Source organism: Pteronotus mesoamericanus, unplaced genomic scaffold (assembly GCF_021234165.1).
Source record: "Pteronotus mesoamericanus isolate MK-2021 breed Mesoamerican mustached bat unplaced genomic scaffold, CSHL_Meso_final contig_50, whole genome shotgun sequence".
NCBI lineage: Eukaryota > Metazoa > Chordata > Mammalia > Chiroptera > Mormoopidae > Pteronotus > Pteronotus mesoamericanus.
In genome coordinates this window covers 19,401,718-19,416,323 of record NW_026555186.1, presented here as the reverse complement: position 1 = coordinate 19,416,323, position 14,606 = coordinate 19,401,718, and the positions used below count along the sequence as shown (strand labels likewise).

Genomic DNA, 14,606 nt, shown 5'->3' with positions numbered 1-14,606 from the left:
ATCAGTGACCTCAGATTCTGGCCTGATAAAGAATCCACAAGGCATAATTGCATTATATAACTTAAACCTCCTCTACAATCCCCAGAGTACCAGACCAAAATCAAATTAATTAATTCTGCGCTTTAGGACAGGCCACGCCCCACTTCCAAACTAGCCAATCCCAAATTCAAAAATTGAAATCGCGGTGTCTTCTGGGATCTGTAGGCTCCCAAGAGGTGGGCTTTCCTGCAGCTCGTGACTACAATGCCCGGCGGCCACTGGGCTCCAAAGTCGGTCCTTTTCCTGGGGGCGGAGCCCAAGGAGAACGGGGGTTGGCTCCTTCCCTCCCTCCTCCCCTACCCCGGTGAGAGTGGGGTGGTAGGTGCGGATCATAATTCCCACGTGGTGCGGAGACTTGGGTAGTCTGCTTTGGTCCTCGCTGACTTTCCGGACTTGTGGGACGGCTGCCTGCAGGGATGCCGAAGATCAAGTCAGGGGCGAGCGGCCGCCGCCGGGATCGGCAACTACAGCGCAGCGAGCTGAAGAGCGCTGGAGGTGGGTAAGCCACGCGGGAGCTGAGGTCAGGTTAGGTTTTCCGGCAGGACCAAGCCTGGGGCTCGGACCGAGTTCTGGGCTGGGGCAGTGAGGCTGGTCAGGACCCGTGCCCGCGGAGTGCGCAAATCTCGGGATTCAGGGGGCGCCGGCTGCAGGCCCTGCTCTCTGTCTCTGGCTTCCTTCCTAAAGAAGGGGTGGACTTAGTGTATCAATCCCGGCTCCAAGTATGACGTTGGTGCCTCTCGTTTGTGTAGAAATATTCAGCCTGTCAACCTGCTTTCTTCTCCGGGACGGTCTAATATCTGTCGAATATTAGTTGGATAATGAAGGCTGTTTCATGTTTTCTTTCAGGACTCATGTTCAAAACGGGGATTGGGCAGCACATTTTGAAAAACCCTCTCATTGTTAACAGCATTATCGATAAGGTGGGTGTGGAAAAGGAAAGGGAGAGAGTTATTGGGTAATTATTATTAGGAATATTTAAGCGCTGAGAGAATGCCTAGCACAAAATAGATGCTCTATAAAGACTTGAATGAACAGAATTGTCTAGGTCTCACAAGCCGTCTTTGCCATGATTTGCGTCACTCTGTGGGTCTGGATTTCTACTGGCTCCAAGTTCTTCTTTCCATAGGTTGTTTACTTCGTAGCTGGACATTCATTCAATTTCTGACTATTATTATTCCCCAATCACTTTTTCTAGGCATCATCTATGACTGTTAGTTTTTATTTATTCCAGAGCCTAAACATATGTCTAAACAGACATCTTAGGAATTTTATTCCCCCAGAGAAACTTATATAATCCTGTTACACAAATAAACTCTTTGGAGTATCCCTCCTGTATGGGTTATTGATGTTCCCTTATTGTTTTGGATGATTGGGTGCTAGGACATGATAAATAGGAGGTGCAAATTAATTTTATTGCTACAAAGGAAGCATCCTGGAGCTGTGGAAAGAGCATTACACAATGAAAGGATCTCATCTTCCTGTTATTTATAAAATGAGTGTGGGCCTAGCTTTTTAACATTTTTAGCTCACGGATTCTTTTGAGCAACTGATAAGAACTGTGGACTCAGAATACCACAGCTGTGTACATACAGACACTCCTATTGTGTACAATTTCTGGTTACTCCTGCGTCCCTGAAAACTACATGGGTTGAGAATTGAGAAACCCTGGTACAGCCATGCTATGGCTTTCATGCAAGGTCATTGTATACATTCCTTTCCACTTTAAATTTATTGATTACAAAGTTGGTGGCAAGATGCTATTGAAATCATTTACAAGGTAGAAAGTAGAATGCGATTCCCAGAAAGAGCTGCTGTTCTGCTTTTTTTTTTTTAATTTTTAAAATTTATGTATTGATTTAGAGAGAGAGAAAGAGAAATATCGATTTGTTCCACTCACCGTTGCATTCATTGGTTGATTCTTGTATGCACCCTGACCCAGATCAAACCCACAACCTTGGTGTATCAGGATGATGCTCTAACCGACAGAGCTAGGCAGCCAGGGCTATTCTGCTTTTCTGACTCCTAACTATTGCCCTAAGTTAGGCTAGGCATCAGATTTCCTCTTGAACTAAATGTTTGATAATTTTGTTAAGCATATAGATTATGAAGGAATTCCTAATAATAGACTTAGAATAAAATCTTTTAACTGAGCACTTTCTAGCAAAGATATTCAGGTATAAATTAAACTCTGTGTTCAGATATGCCAGTAAAGCTAAAGTGGTTGTTTGGTTGTGTTATTTTCAGGCTGCCTTAAGACCAACTGATGTTGTGCTGGAAGTTGGACCTGGAACTGGCAATATGACTGTTAAGTTGCTAGAAAAGGCAAAAAAGGTAAAAGGGATTTTATGTTTGATATCAGAAACAATTATGTGTATAAGCTCATGTGGCTTACAAATATGTCTATTTTAATTAATTACTATTATTTTAACAGGAATTCTTAATCCTTTGTTAGAAACTTTATCTTAGAAAATATGGGTGAAATAGGTAAAAGTGGTCAAAAGGTACAAACTTCCATTTATAAAATACAAAATACCTGAGAATGTAATGGACAGCATGGTAACTATAATTAACAGTACTGTACTGTATGTTTTAAAGTTGCTAAGAGAGTAGATCTTAAAAGTTTTCATCATAAAACAAAAAATTTGTAACTGTGGTGATGAATGTTAACTAGTCTTATCTTGGAGTATATACATGTTATCATTATGTTGCACACCCGAAACTAATATAGTATTATATGTAACTATATCTTAATTTTTAAAAATGGATTAAAAGAGCCTAGCTCTGTATGGCTCAGTTGGTTGGGTGTTGTCCTGCAAAGCAAAAGGTCACCGGTTGTATTCCGGTCAGGGCACATGCCTGGGTTGCAGGCTCAGTCCCTGGTTCGGGCATGTACAAGAGGCAAACAGTCGATGTTGCTCCACACAATGATGTGTCTCTCCCGCTCTTTCTCCCTCCCTTCCCCTCTCCCTAGAAATAGAGAAATAAAAGCTTTAAAAAATAAAAATGGATTGAAAGGAAATAGGGGATATATCAGTCAGAAAAAGAAACCACATTAGATAATTTCAGGACAGGGAAATTAGTATAGGGATTGGTTATGTGGTTGTTACAGGATTGAAATAATAAAACGAGAACATTGAGGTAATCCAAGAATAATGCTTGCAAAGAGCAGCTATCATCCCTAGGCTTCAGAGAAGCAAAATAAGACTGTTGGAGTTATCGGAGCCTAGAACTTTAGGGGAGATCTGAAGAGCTGGAACACAGGACTCTGAGTTTGGGGTGTCATGTGGCCGCTGCTGGTACCTTCTTTGTCTCATGGCTGACCCAGTGTCTAATTAGACGGAACTATTTTTGTGTCCTCTGGTGAGAATAGGTAGCACATTTGAAAGCACTTATTTGAAGAGAGTTTAATGAAGAGACTATTAACAAATTGATATTTTTTAATGGTGGGAATGAGGTTAAAAGGAACTGGTAAGTATAGTGAAAGACCCAGGGACTAGGAATAGCAGGTAATGAACGGTTAACATTCAAAGGACTCAAGGGGCAAGAGGAGGGGACTGTGTTACTGAGCCACTGCACAGGGGCCACTGACAGGAGAACACAGCCACAGTCAGAACACCTGCAAGGCATGGGCCGGCCTTAGGAAATACTCAACCTTTGTTCTTGTGCCCTGTGATTCTGGCTCCCTCTCACTGGCCAATCCCAACCAGAAGGGCAAGGGAGGGCAAAGGGCAAGGGAGCGGGACCTCAGCACTCTCTGGGGCACAGGTAAAGCTGGAGAAAGGGACCAAGAGCCAAGCAGACTAAGTGGCACATATATCCACTCTGTAGACATGGTCTTTCTGCAAGTCATTAAACATCAGCTGATAGTGGGTTAAAATTACCATTTCAGCCTTACCTGGTATCCCTTTACATTTACTTCAGAAATTATCTATTCTGTGTACTGTGGACTTAGTAGATGAGAGAAATGGTGTACTCATTCTAGCAGCAGTTTTGTATGCTTCTGACTAGAACATTTACTACACAGACTTGTGTATTTTTCATCTTCTGTTCAGTGCTAAATCATGGAGCTAGAGGAGCATGATAATTCTGTCAACTATTTGGGTAGAGCTCTCCAGCTGACCACAATTCTGCATGGTGGTGTTTTCTGTTGTTTGAAATGGTAGAGAACAATTGAAGGAATATTGGTGATAGAATTGGGAAAAAGAAGTTTAATTCATACAAATCATGTAGGAGTTACTATTGAGATAAGAAAAGTTTTATACTCCGTAACTACTCTTAAAAAAAGTTTTGTTTTTTTTTTTAAATTTAGGTAATTGCCTGTGAACTTGACCCAAGGCTAGTAGCTGAACTGCACAAAAGAGTTCAGGGCACGTGAGTATTCAGAATAGAATTAAAGCGCATTTCAAACTCATGAAACAACATTGTTTTTTAATTATGTTTTTCTTACTATCAGACCTCTGGCCAACAAGCTTCAAGTAATGGTGGGTGATGTGTTGAAAACAGATTTGCCATTCTTTGATGCATGTGTGGCAAATTTGCCTTATCAGGTATGTTTTCAAATTGTCAGAAACATTATATTAAATATTTCCCTGGTGTGTCTTTCCCAGAAATAACTAGTTAATTCTCTTCCAGATCTCATCTCCTTTTGTCTTCAAGCTGTTGCTGCACCGTCCTTTTTTCAGGTTTGTGACAAATACCAAAGTGACTGCCAAATTTTAGGAAGACAGACAGTTTAGGCCATGAACACAGAAGCCAAAGATGCAACTTAGTTCAATTAAAAAACTACTGGACAATTTGTTTTTGTAGAAAATATCCATTTGTGTGGAGGTCTTTCTCTCTCCTTCTCTTTCTTTTTTAAGTTGACAGTTATTTGGGGGAGGTGTAGTGTAAGTCCTGCTTCTGAGACCAGACGACCCTTCCCTAGTTTCCCATCCTCTAAGCCATTAACCTAGGTTAGACTTTTCATTGTCTCGTGTCTACACAATTTCAGTGGCTACCTTAGTTGTTACTAGTATAGTCTATAACAATCGTTTTCAAAACTGCAAGTCAAAAACTCCTTAGTGATTATAAAATCAATTCAGTGGGCCATGACTTTTTTTTTTTTTTAATAGCATGGAATAGAATATATCTGAGGGTATTAAGTACATGTGGCCCAGGTGATTATAGTTTTACAAAAGTTTTTTTGTGTGTTACCTGGGTTGCAATGTCAAATGTATTTCTTAGTGTGACTTGTAGTCAAAAAAGTTTTCAAATAGAAACCCAGCTTTGAAGATGATCTTATGTTTAAGAGTCTCCAAAAATCTTCCCATTGCTTGCTGACTGAAAAAATAAAACCCACGTCCTTTTATCTGGAGAAAAATGATTTCACAACCTTGTTCAGCAATTCTGTAAAGATATCTGTTACCCCATGAATGTGATTTGTCTTTGCCCAGAAGGGGTGATATAGACTAGTGCTGATCTGAAATACTGAAATACTTGCTCATCTGATCATTGAGGGCATATGTTAGCAAGGGATGAGGGGTACAGTCATTATAAATTGAAAAAACCAATTGGAACATTCTGTAATAAAGCTAAGGTTGAGTGTTCAGCCTTTTAACCAGCTGGGCTAATTGCCAAGAACTGCGGACATTCCTTTGCTGTTTCCTACCCAAGAAAATCTGTTGAAGTTCAAACACATTTATAGCTGAAAGTAACCATTTTTCTTATTCCTTTCTGCTGTCTTCAGATGTGCAATACTTATGTTTCAAAGAGAGTTTGCTCTTAGGCTTGTTGCAAAACCTGGAGATAAGTTGTACTGCAGACTCTCAATTAATACACAGCTGTTAGCACGTGTGGACCATCTAATGAAAGTAAGTGACTATTATTGAAATAATGTGACTTAACTCATCCTGAGCATCCAGTTGTGTCTTCTGCGAGGATAGCATATTTGATTACTAATTAAGTTATTTTTGAGAGGACTACTTAAACATTTTCTGATTAACAGGTTGGGAAGAATAACTTCAGACCACCACCAAAAGTGGAATCCAGTGTTGTAAGAATAGAACCTAAGAATCCACCACCACCTATCAATTTTCAGGTGAGATTAAAATACTAGGTCATTCAATAAAGGGGGAAAAAAAATGTCCAAACTGGAAGATGTGTGTCTGTAGCAGCAGAAAAATACTGAATCTAAATGTCTTAACAGAAAAATGTTAATTATGATACATCCTTCTGATGGAGTAGAGGGAATAATTTGAGTCAAGATTGTTGGGAAGACCACAAAAGTGCACTGAAAATGTTTGCAAAAGGTAAAAAGATTAGAATGCCGTTGCATTTTCCTAGAGATTATAGCTATGGAAAATGTGTCTCTATTTGAATAAGACTTGGAAAACAAGATAAAGTGAAACTAGTTGTTAGACTAGTATTATGGGTAACACTTTTTCATCAAAATTCTAGCTTTGCAATTTAAGAGAAGGAAGCCAGATCACTTGATGTAAAGCCATACTGCAATCTCTTTGAATAAAATCATTACTTTTGTGGTCAATAACTGGTGGTAAATGGAGCAGTTTGTCAATTACCCTTTCAAGGAGGTTTAGGTGTATTGCCCAGGATATATTTTAAATCATGTTTGTTCTGAATCATGTTTTTTGAAAATAACAGATGCCAGATGCCAAAATGCTGTATTGTTTTTTGTTCAGATGTGGAACACTTATGTTATTTTTTTCTAATTTTTAGAACTGAGGATAAAATATTCAGTGAGGTATACGAAAGTTCAAAAAAGTATATACTTACTTTTGCATATGTGTCAGCCAAATCAAGATAAAGAACATTTTTATCACTCCAGAAGGTTCCATCCAGTTTTATATATTACGAGACAAAATAATACCTAGCAGGCCTAGGTAAGAAGTTTGATATTTTCTAAAAAAATATCCATCTTCTGTTTCAGGAATGGGATGGCCTAGTAAGGATCACCTTTGTTAGGAAAAACAAGACATTGTCTGCTGCATTTAAGTAAGTATTCTAGTTTATAATGTATGAAGTACCTGTGTTCCAGATACTGTGCAAACTGCTAGGGTTTGGTTCTTCTCGTGAACAGATAGCCTAAGCATAAGGTCCAGACACACTTTACCTTTTTAACTGATTTTGTACTTTGGGAGGCAGGAGAATTTAATGTAGAAAGTTCCTAGAGTTGGGAATTAGATAAGGTCTTTTTGGTAAATTGGGGCGGGGGTGGGGAGCGGCAGGGGGCGGGAAACTGACCACACATTTGCCTAGTTTTTCTTTGGAAAAATGGAGTGATGATGAACCCCTTCCACATTTGTGTATGATTCATTTAGTTTTATTAAGGTGGAAAAATGTAACAGCATTTTGGGGCATAAGGTAAAAGAGAAGTGAAAGCCATGATTATAATTTTAAGGTGGGGGAAGGGTTGGTGGTGGTTTGTGGAGAGTCTAGAATTTCCTGAAAAATTTGAGATGTTTATTAGGACTTTCCTTACTTTTAAAATGTAACTATGTAGTTTGTAATTGTTTCATAAGTATTCAACACCTCTTTTGGTTTCTTAATTTTACCATATGAAACACAGATTTAATCTTATCATAAACTGAAATTATTGATAATCTCTAACTTTTTGAATAATAATAGTGATGTCATTTATGCTACAGGTCAAGTGCAGTACAACAGCTATTGGAAAAAAACTACAGAATTCACTGTTCAGTCCATAATACTGTAAGCAGAAAATGTTTGTGATTTCAATGATTTGTTGTCTTAAAATTTCCCTTATTTATCTATCACTAAAAGATTCTTTAATTTTGTACACTTCATAAGATACTTAAGAAACAGTATGTAATATATATAACTAGCACAATTTTAAGAGGTCAGTGCTGATGTATATTCTGTGGAACAGTTTTGAGCAACCTTGATTACTCCACTCTGTCTTCTTTAACCACTAACAGTTCTTTTGGGCATACAGAGATTCAACTGAATCATAATTTCCTCAGAGGTTTAGGCATGTGCAGCTTGCTCAGCTTAAAATAATTGTGGTCATTCCTTCTTGTTTGTTGCTCATATAGCAATTACAAACTTAAATTGCCATTTCTCAGTAACTTTTTAATACCCAGATATTGATTATAGACTGAATAGATTTCTGGTTGAGCTTCATGCCTATCATTATCAGTGCAACATTTCCTTTAACCAGTTTTGTGTCTGGAGCATACATACACATATCCATATGTAGTGACTATGTGATAACTTATTCTTTCAAATTAATTGAACAGGTAAAAGCTAATTTTCTATTTTTGGACTCAGATCTTATGTGGTTTAATGTACCACATTGCTAGCTCCATTTATTTTATGGACAAAGTCATTAAACATTACCCAAGAAAATATTAAGCTAGATAAAAATATTTGGATGAAAAATGTGAAGTATGATATATTTAATATTCCTTAAGGGCCGGAGAGACCATCTCTTAACAGAAAAATTAAGCTGGTAAAGTGAGATTTGTGCCAAGAAAATGAGTTATTTTAAAGAATTGCTCTAAAATTTAGTTTACAGCTCTTAATTATTTTATGAAGTATTTTGTGAAGCCCAAAAGTGTTAGAATATTTAAAAAAGAGGGCAGTATACCTGATTAACTAATTCAAGGTCTTTTAAGTCTTTGTTATGTGCTGAAGATCAGTCACTTAGAGATCCAAGTTTTATCTGCACAAACAGGCTTTCTAAACTGTCCTGGACACATGGTGACTATTTTATGACTTACTGATCTAAAAAAAAAAAAAAAGAGTCAAGGTGACTTCATTAAATATATGTGGTTCATTTATTCTGAATCTTGATAGATTATACCAGAAGATTTCAGCATAGCAGATAAAATACAGCAAGTCCTAACCAGCACAGGTTTTAGTGACAAGCGGGCCCGTTCCATGGACATAGATGACTTTATCAGGTAATTACAATTTTCTTTTCCTAAGTGTTTACATTTCTTTACTGTGGCACCTTCAGATTAGAAACTTAAAGGCTTCTGAGTGGTGTAAGGTGCTACCTGGGAGTTATTGCATAGCACTTCCGTGGCATGGAATAGTATTTGGTGTAGAAGATGGAGGCTAGTTAGCTGCAGCAGAATGTACATTTTAAGAGCAGTAGTAAATTAACAGTCGTAGCCTGGAGATAGCCTCTAAGTCAGTGTGTGTCGTGGTGTGCGTGCTCTTCCGCTCTGATCCCCTCCCCTGACTCCTCCCATTGATAGCCAGTAGTGTGTCTCTTCAAGTAGCTTATAAGGCAAAATTATCACAGTTGGGCCTCATTTTTTTTTTCTATTGGGCATAGCTATTGTTAAATAGACCCTACGCTTGAAATAGTGTTACAAACATCTGATTATCATTTCTAACTCATTTAGTAGTTACTTGTTTTGTAATTATCTGGGCAGTATACACCAAAATTTGTTTCCCTTGAGTTATACAATTAATATGCATGAAAGCAGAGGAAGATTTAAATTACCCAGGTAATTATTAACCTGTACTCACTGTTTTTAATCCCTTAACACTGATTTCCTAACTAATAAACTAATCACTTAACTGCAGTTTTAGCCTTTTCAGCTGATTTATTTTTAAAGCTTCGATATTCTAGGGGCTGAATAAGAAATAAGGGTAGACTATTACAAAGGTCATTGATTGGTTTAACTTTTCAAAGCTGGGGACAGTTCTACATAACTGAGACAAACAGGGTTTATATTTTATATTGGTAGATTAGTGATACTACTGAGTCAGTATTAGATGTTAATCCTAGGAGTTGAATATTATTCATAAGTACCTATCTTCCTTTTTTAAACATTTTAACCCATCTTGACCTATCCTTACAAGCCATCCTAAAAATAATCTCAGGTCTAAATAGAAATATTTCATCTTAATTTCTTTCATTCTCACCAAATTTCTTTCAAGATTACTAAGTATATGTAGTTTGCTAACTAGGATCTGATTAAGTATATAGGTATACAGATTTAAACTTGGGTAACAGTGAGTTCAGAGAGGAATAGACATATACGTAAGATTAGCTCTATCTGTCTTCTGTCTCTAATTCCAAATAGGTTCTTATTCACTTACCATGTTGAACCAAGTACTAATAAGCTCTTAGGTCTGGGTTAAATTCAAGACATATAAGCTATGACAAAAAGAAGTACTAAGAAGATGTGGTTTTAACCAATATATGTCTTATGAATTTTGTTGATGAATAATTCTCCTTTAGTGACTAGTGTTAGGAGTGGGTGAGCTTCATAGGTTTGCTGATGTGTTTGTTTTAGAATTCATAGTATGGGAGGTATATGCACAGTTCAGTGTTACAAATTAGCTTTTCAATACCGTTTCATTTTGGTTTCTTTTTTCAGATTATTACATGGATTCAATGCAGAAGGTATCCATTTTTCTTAGGTCTGAAGACAGAATTTTTCAAACTCAAAAGAAACTGGAATTATATGTTTTTAATAATTTAAGAAGCTGAAGTATGCTCTTCTCCATTGGGACACTATTTTTTATTTAATACTACTGTTGTTACCAGTTATTACTCTGAATTTCTAAGGTAGTTAAGTAAGTCAATTTAAGTACCCAAGTTTTTTTGGTTTGGGTTTGTTTTTAGTATCTTACATAGGCCAGGGACCGATCTATACACAATATTCTTCAAGTTCAAAAGCCGCAGACACGCACAACTATACCTTTAAACTTACCATTTCTAACAGGTTATTTTATGAAGATGTTACTCTTCTATTTTCTGTTATATATTACTCTGAGGACCTTAGACTTTCAGCTCTTTAGGCCTTTGTCCCTCAGGTGTAAAGTTAAAATATGCTTAACTGAGTCACATATTCCCCATACCATTTCTTGTTATTCTTGTGTACAGCAAAAACAATTTTCCTAAAATGTTTTAATTTTGTTCTGTTTATCCTGCACAACGTCTGTCATTGCTTACCACTTTAGCTAGCCTGTAACATCAGCATATTTACTTGGGCTCTGGGTAAGCTTGCGTCAGCTACTGAGGCCATCTGGTGGCAGACATGTTACTTCTGAGCATGATTCCTTACCTGTAAAATGAGGATGCTCAACTACAGCGTGAAATGAATTATATGATTTTTTTTTCGTGAGGAGACAGTCATAGGTTTAACGAAATTTCCAAAGGTTTTGTAAATCAAAACTCTCAGTCATTTTCCTGCAAGTATTTCTATAGCTTCTGGATAATTACTTTTAAGCTATTTCTGAAATGTGTGGATGAGAATTTCAATAATTGTCATAAGCAAGTCTTAATTAGCTACTATGTTTAAGTTATTATCAATGTAATAGTAATTGTTAATGCCCTTTATTAAATAATTATAAATAATGCTGGTTATTTTATTTACATAAGGAAATAAAAATAGCTTCATTGATATTTGGCTTTCTTTATGCCTAATTTAAAAGGAGTGATTCCAAATTATTTTAACAAAGGTACACTGAATGAACCTAGAAGGGAAGTTGTTTAACTACATGTGTTTTTTTAAAGTCTGGCTTCAAAGTGATGTATTAAAATATTTCTATATAATGAAAATAATGTATGTTCTTAGTTACTTATTAATAATGGTATCCACTTTCAAGACTGAGAAAGACTTTGTTTAATCCAGATCGAAAAAATTATTTTTTAAATAGCTGCATCAAGCTACTTTTGTTATATAAGTATTAAATATACTTGAGTATGTTTTTAAAAATATCACAAAAACTACTTCTCAAAATTCCTTTGTATTCTCTCTATTCTTATAAGATTATAAGATTTAATTCCACTTTCCCTCTACGCTTTAGTAACTGCTGAGTTTTCCCTATCTGTAAAACTGAAGGACTGTATACTACTACCAATATCTTTTCTGGTATACTGATTTTTTATATACCTTCATTACTGATCAGAATGAAGCCATTATAGCATAAAGCAGCAAATTTGGATATAAGGGGCCCTTCTAGAGATAGTACCCATCTATTTTAAGTAATAAATTAACACTGTTCTGTTGTGCTTTACAATGAGCAAGCTCACATCTTTTTATTGTCCTTCAAAGGTTGTTAGGCTCAAAAACAACCTCTTTAAACAGACTCAGCAAGGTCAATAGTAACAGTTCTCCATTCTTCCTCTTCTCTTTGAAATAAACACAAATAGAACATATCTAACAGCTGCAAGAAAACCTGAGTCCCTTCCAAAACAAAGGTGATTATATTGAAAAAAATTATCTCTAAACTCATTCCATAGATTCCATTTATTAATAAGCACATTGTGAAAATCTACATTTGTTCTAGATTTCAAGTTTACAGAGGAGCATTTCACCATGGTGTTCGGATTTTCCACAACTACCCTCTGAGTTCTATGAAGTGAAGTAGGGAATCTGGCTCATGTGACTCTATTCATAGTTTCCCTTTAGCCCATATGAATGAGCTAGTGGATATCCTTGGGAGATTTTTTTTGTTGCTGTTAATCTACTCATGAACTCTCCTAAGAAACTGAGGGAAACCTCCTAGAGAAATACATAAATCGTTTAACAAAATATTTACATGAAAATTGGCCAATTTTCTTCCTTGGAGTAGCAATCTGTAAAAATTTACCATTTAAAAAGTAGCATACCCTAGACCAATTTATTGGTGAGAATATGGTGATTCTCATCAAGTAATGGTGAGACATCACACGTTAGAGAACAGATGGAGCCTGGATTAGATCTGCCTGTTAAGGCGAAGTCAACTCTTTTTAGCTTAATTCTTTTTCAAGGGAGTTACATACTCTCTACACTTGGCTTAAACTAACAGTTCTATTATGGACTACTTTCAATGTATTATGTAAATGTTCATGCATCAGAAGCCAATTTCCTTTAACAGTACATTTAAAAGACACATTTTGGGGTGCTAATGGACACTTCAACTTAAGTAATGGTATTGGTAAGGAGCAAATTGCACTATTAGTCTTGTTAATAACACACTGGAACACACTGCATATATATGTATTATCCTAAGATAAAACTCTTCTCAGAATTTCATTACTTTTTATTATACACCAACTAGTTTGTATTTTAGTTCTTTACAAAGAAAATGCTAAGAAAATTATATCCACATGTTATATGTTTTAAATCATAATTCCAGATTTCTTTACATAAAAGATGGAGTGGTCCAGCAGCTATGTCCACTGTCACAGACTTTAGTTCCATTCAATAATATGGCACATCCTGCAAAATTAACTAGCAACACACAAAAAATGTCTCAAATACAGTAAAAATGTACACACAATAAAGGTAATTTACAAGGACAAATAAGGAATGTAATTTAACTTGGCTGTGCTTCAGAAATTTAGGGTTAATAGCCTTAGTCAAGGCACAGAGCAGGAAGAGGTGAGCACAGCTGTCTCTAGGAGTGGGCAAGGTATGTACAACCACATATGAGGTATGCATGCACGCAAAGAATTTAAAACTGCTCAGTCTTGCTACGAAAATTGAACTGAGTTAAAAGGAAATGCTGTGGCTTCCCCCTACTATTCACCCCTGGATCAAGTCCACAATCTTACTTCATCATGTAGAAAATAAAATTGGCAGGGATCTCCAAATGTAAATCACTATTTGGGTAAATGAAACAAAATGCTTCACCATCCCCAAATCTTGGTTGTGCCTCCTGGACTAGAAGCATTTTGGAGACAAAGTTGTGTTTCACAAAATTGAAATGTCATTTCAGGCGAAGGGACAAGACATTTTCCACAGACACTTTAAATTTCAAACTTTCAAATGGCCCTTACAGCTGAACCTTGTATGTTAAAATAGTGAGGGTTCTGGGAATCTGTTAGCAGCAAATGCCAATTTAAAGGGCACGGGGTCTCTTCGGGTTGATTTGCTTGCTGGCCTGTTCTTCTTCTTGTAGAGCTGCACGAAAAGATTTCACTTTATCTTGGAAAAAGAAAAGAACAAGAAGTAAATATTAAGTTACATGCAGCGGGGTATACAACTTTATGAGTCCTATCAAGTCAGCTCTCTTATTTCATAATCTTAACTCAAGATTTTTCTTTTTGTTCTTTGTTGTCCAAAAACTCAGCAGCATTACAATAAACACAATGTTCAACTGTAACAACAGTTTCATTACAAATTCCTGGGAATACCTGCTTTCTTCCTATTATCAACAGGTTTCTGTTACGTGGCACATTTTACAGAGTTCAGTTTTAATTTACTTACATTCCTTCTGGAGTGTAGACAGGCTATATATGTGTGTACACTATGTATAAGTCATGTCCAAAAGGAAAACTATGAATGTTATTAAACTGTAAAAGAGACATTTCTTATCTCAATGTTAGAAAACATCCATTCCCGATTACTATTTTACCTTTTTTAAGCTATGAATTTTAAAAAGTAATTTGAATTTAAAAAAATAAATGTCATTTTTCCTTATCAGGGATTATAAAAGGAGAGAGGGGAGGGAGATTACATGATAATGCATTTCTTGGTCTTAAAATTCTGTCTTACAGCTTACCAATCACTGATCACTTAAGAACAAAACATAGGTAATTATATTGACAGAGGCAAATATCAGCTATAAAGATGAGATATCTTCTTATAAGAGTGATT

General features: G+C 36.3%; 2 protein-coding genes across 5 annotated transcripts in view; one reads left to right on the top strand and one right to left on the bottom strand.

Moving 5' to 3' along the window:
- The first annotated feature begins 300 nt into the window (after window positions 1-300).
- DIMT1 (DIM1 rRNA methyltransferase and ribosome maturation factor) lies at window positions 301-11,403 on the top strand. The gene is made up of 12 exons (XM_054578399.1): window positions 301-534; window positions 886-959; window positions 2,284-2,370; window positions 4,349-4,410; window positions 4,493-4,586; window positions 4,672-4,721; window positions 5,765-5,888; window positions 6,023-6,115; window positions 6,965-7,029; window positions 7,683-7,746; window positions 8,854-8,960; window positions 10,395-11,403. Exons 1-12 carry the CDS (start codon window positions 456-458, stop codon window positions 10,435-10,437), a joined length of 942 nt encoding a protein of 313 aa, XP_054434374.1. The 5' UTR covers window positions 301-455; the 3' UTR covers window positions 10,438-11,403.
- Window positions 11,404-12,948: 1,545 nt separating this feature from the next.
- Window positions 12,949-14,606, bottom strand: part of KIF2A (kinesin family member 2A) — a 66,548-nt gene continuing 64,890 nt past the window's right edge. For all 4 annotated transcript variants that reach the window (XM_054578395.1, XM_054578397.1, XM_054578396.1 and 1 more), the window contains one exon: window positions 12,949-13,934. In XM_054578395.1, coding sequence (XP_054434370.1) covers window positions 13,849-13,934 — 86 coding nt within the window. In that variant the 3' untranslated portion in view covers window positions 12,949-13,848. The remainder of the gene's footprint in view (window positions 13,935-14,606) is intronic.

What these genes read in the sequence shown, in the direction of transcription:
- DIMT1 (XM_054578399.1), top strand. Translation starts at nt 456, where the DNA reads ATGCCGAAGATCAAGTCAGGGGCGAGCGGCCGCCGCCGGGATCGGCAA. An exon ending in TTAACAGCATTATCGATAAG is followed by an intron (nt 960 to 2,283) that starts GTGGGTGTGGAA and finishes TGTTATTTTCAG; the next exon opens with GCTGCCTTAAGACCAACTGA. An exon ending in CACAAAAGAGTTCAGGGCAC is followed by an intron (nt 4,411 to 4,492) that starts GTGAGTATTCAG and finishes TCTTACTATCAG; the next exon opens with ACCTCTGGCCAACAAGCTTC.